This window comes from Habropoda laboriosa, unplaced genomic scaffold (assembly GCF_001263275.1).
Source record: "Habropoda laboriosa isolate 0110345459 unplaced genomic scaffold, ASM126327v1 scaffold297, whole genome shotgun sequence".
NCBI classification, from domain to species: Eukaryota; Metazoa; Arthropoda; class Insecta; order Hymenoptera; family Apidae; genus Habropoda; species Habropoda laboriosa.
Window position 1 is genome coordinate 43,868 of NW_017100406.1, and position 383 is coordinate 44,250.

At 28.7% G+C, this 383-nt stretch overlaps 1 protein-coding gene across 1 annotated transcript in view; it reads right to left on the reverse strand.

The window, feature by feature from the left end:
- Window positions 1-112: 112 nt before the first annotated feature.
- The window catches only part of LOC108575391 (protein FAM50 homolog), a 1,276-nt gene continuing 1,005 nt past the window's right edge, over window positions 113-383 (reverse strand). Inside the window, exons 3-4 of the mRNA XM_017938169.1 lie at window positions 311-381; window positions 113-233 (exon numbers count right to left, since the gene is read on the reverse strand). Of these exons, the coding sequence (XP_017793658.1) occupies window positions 113-233; window positions 311-381 (192 nt within the window). The remainder of the gene's footprint in view (window positions 234-310; window positions 382-383) is intronic.

A 383-nucleotide genomic window follows, 5' to 3' on the forward strand; every position in this document is an offset into this window, starting at 1 on the left:
TTACTTGTAACAACACTGAAATTGCCCTAAAATGACAAGTTTTCTTTCCTGAACACAATATGCATTGTTAATTTCTTTGTACAATTATTCCCTATGTACTTTAGTTTTTTCATTAAATTTTATCTTTTTTCCTAATTTTATCTGACACTGTATATTTATCATAACTTTTTGTTGGGTCAAAGGGTTCCCATCTACTGGCAGGAAATATGTGCTTATTTCTTTCATACCAAGACCTGAAATGAAATGTAGTTAATAATTTACAACTAGAAATGTATAAACATTAAATTATTTATGACAAAATATACAGTACCTAAGTAACACTTTACCAGCATGAGATTCTTCTGTTTCAACAGAAGCATCATGCATAACACGAATATCATCAT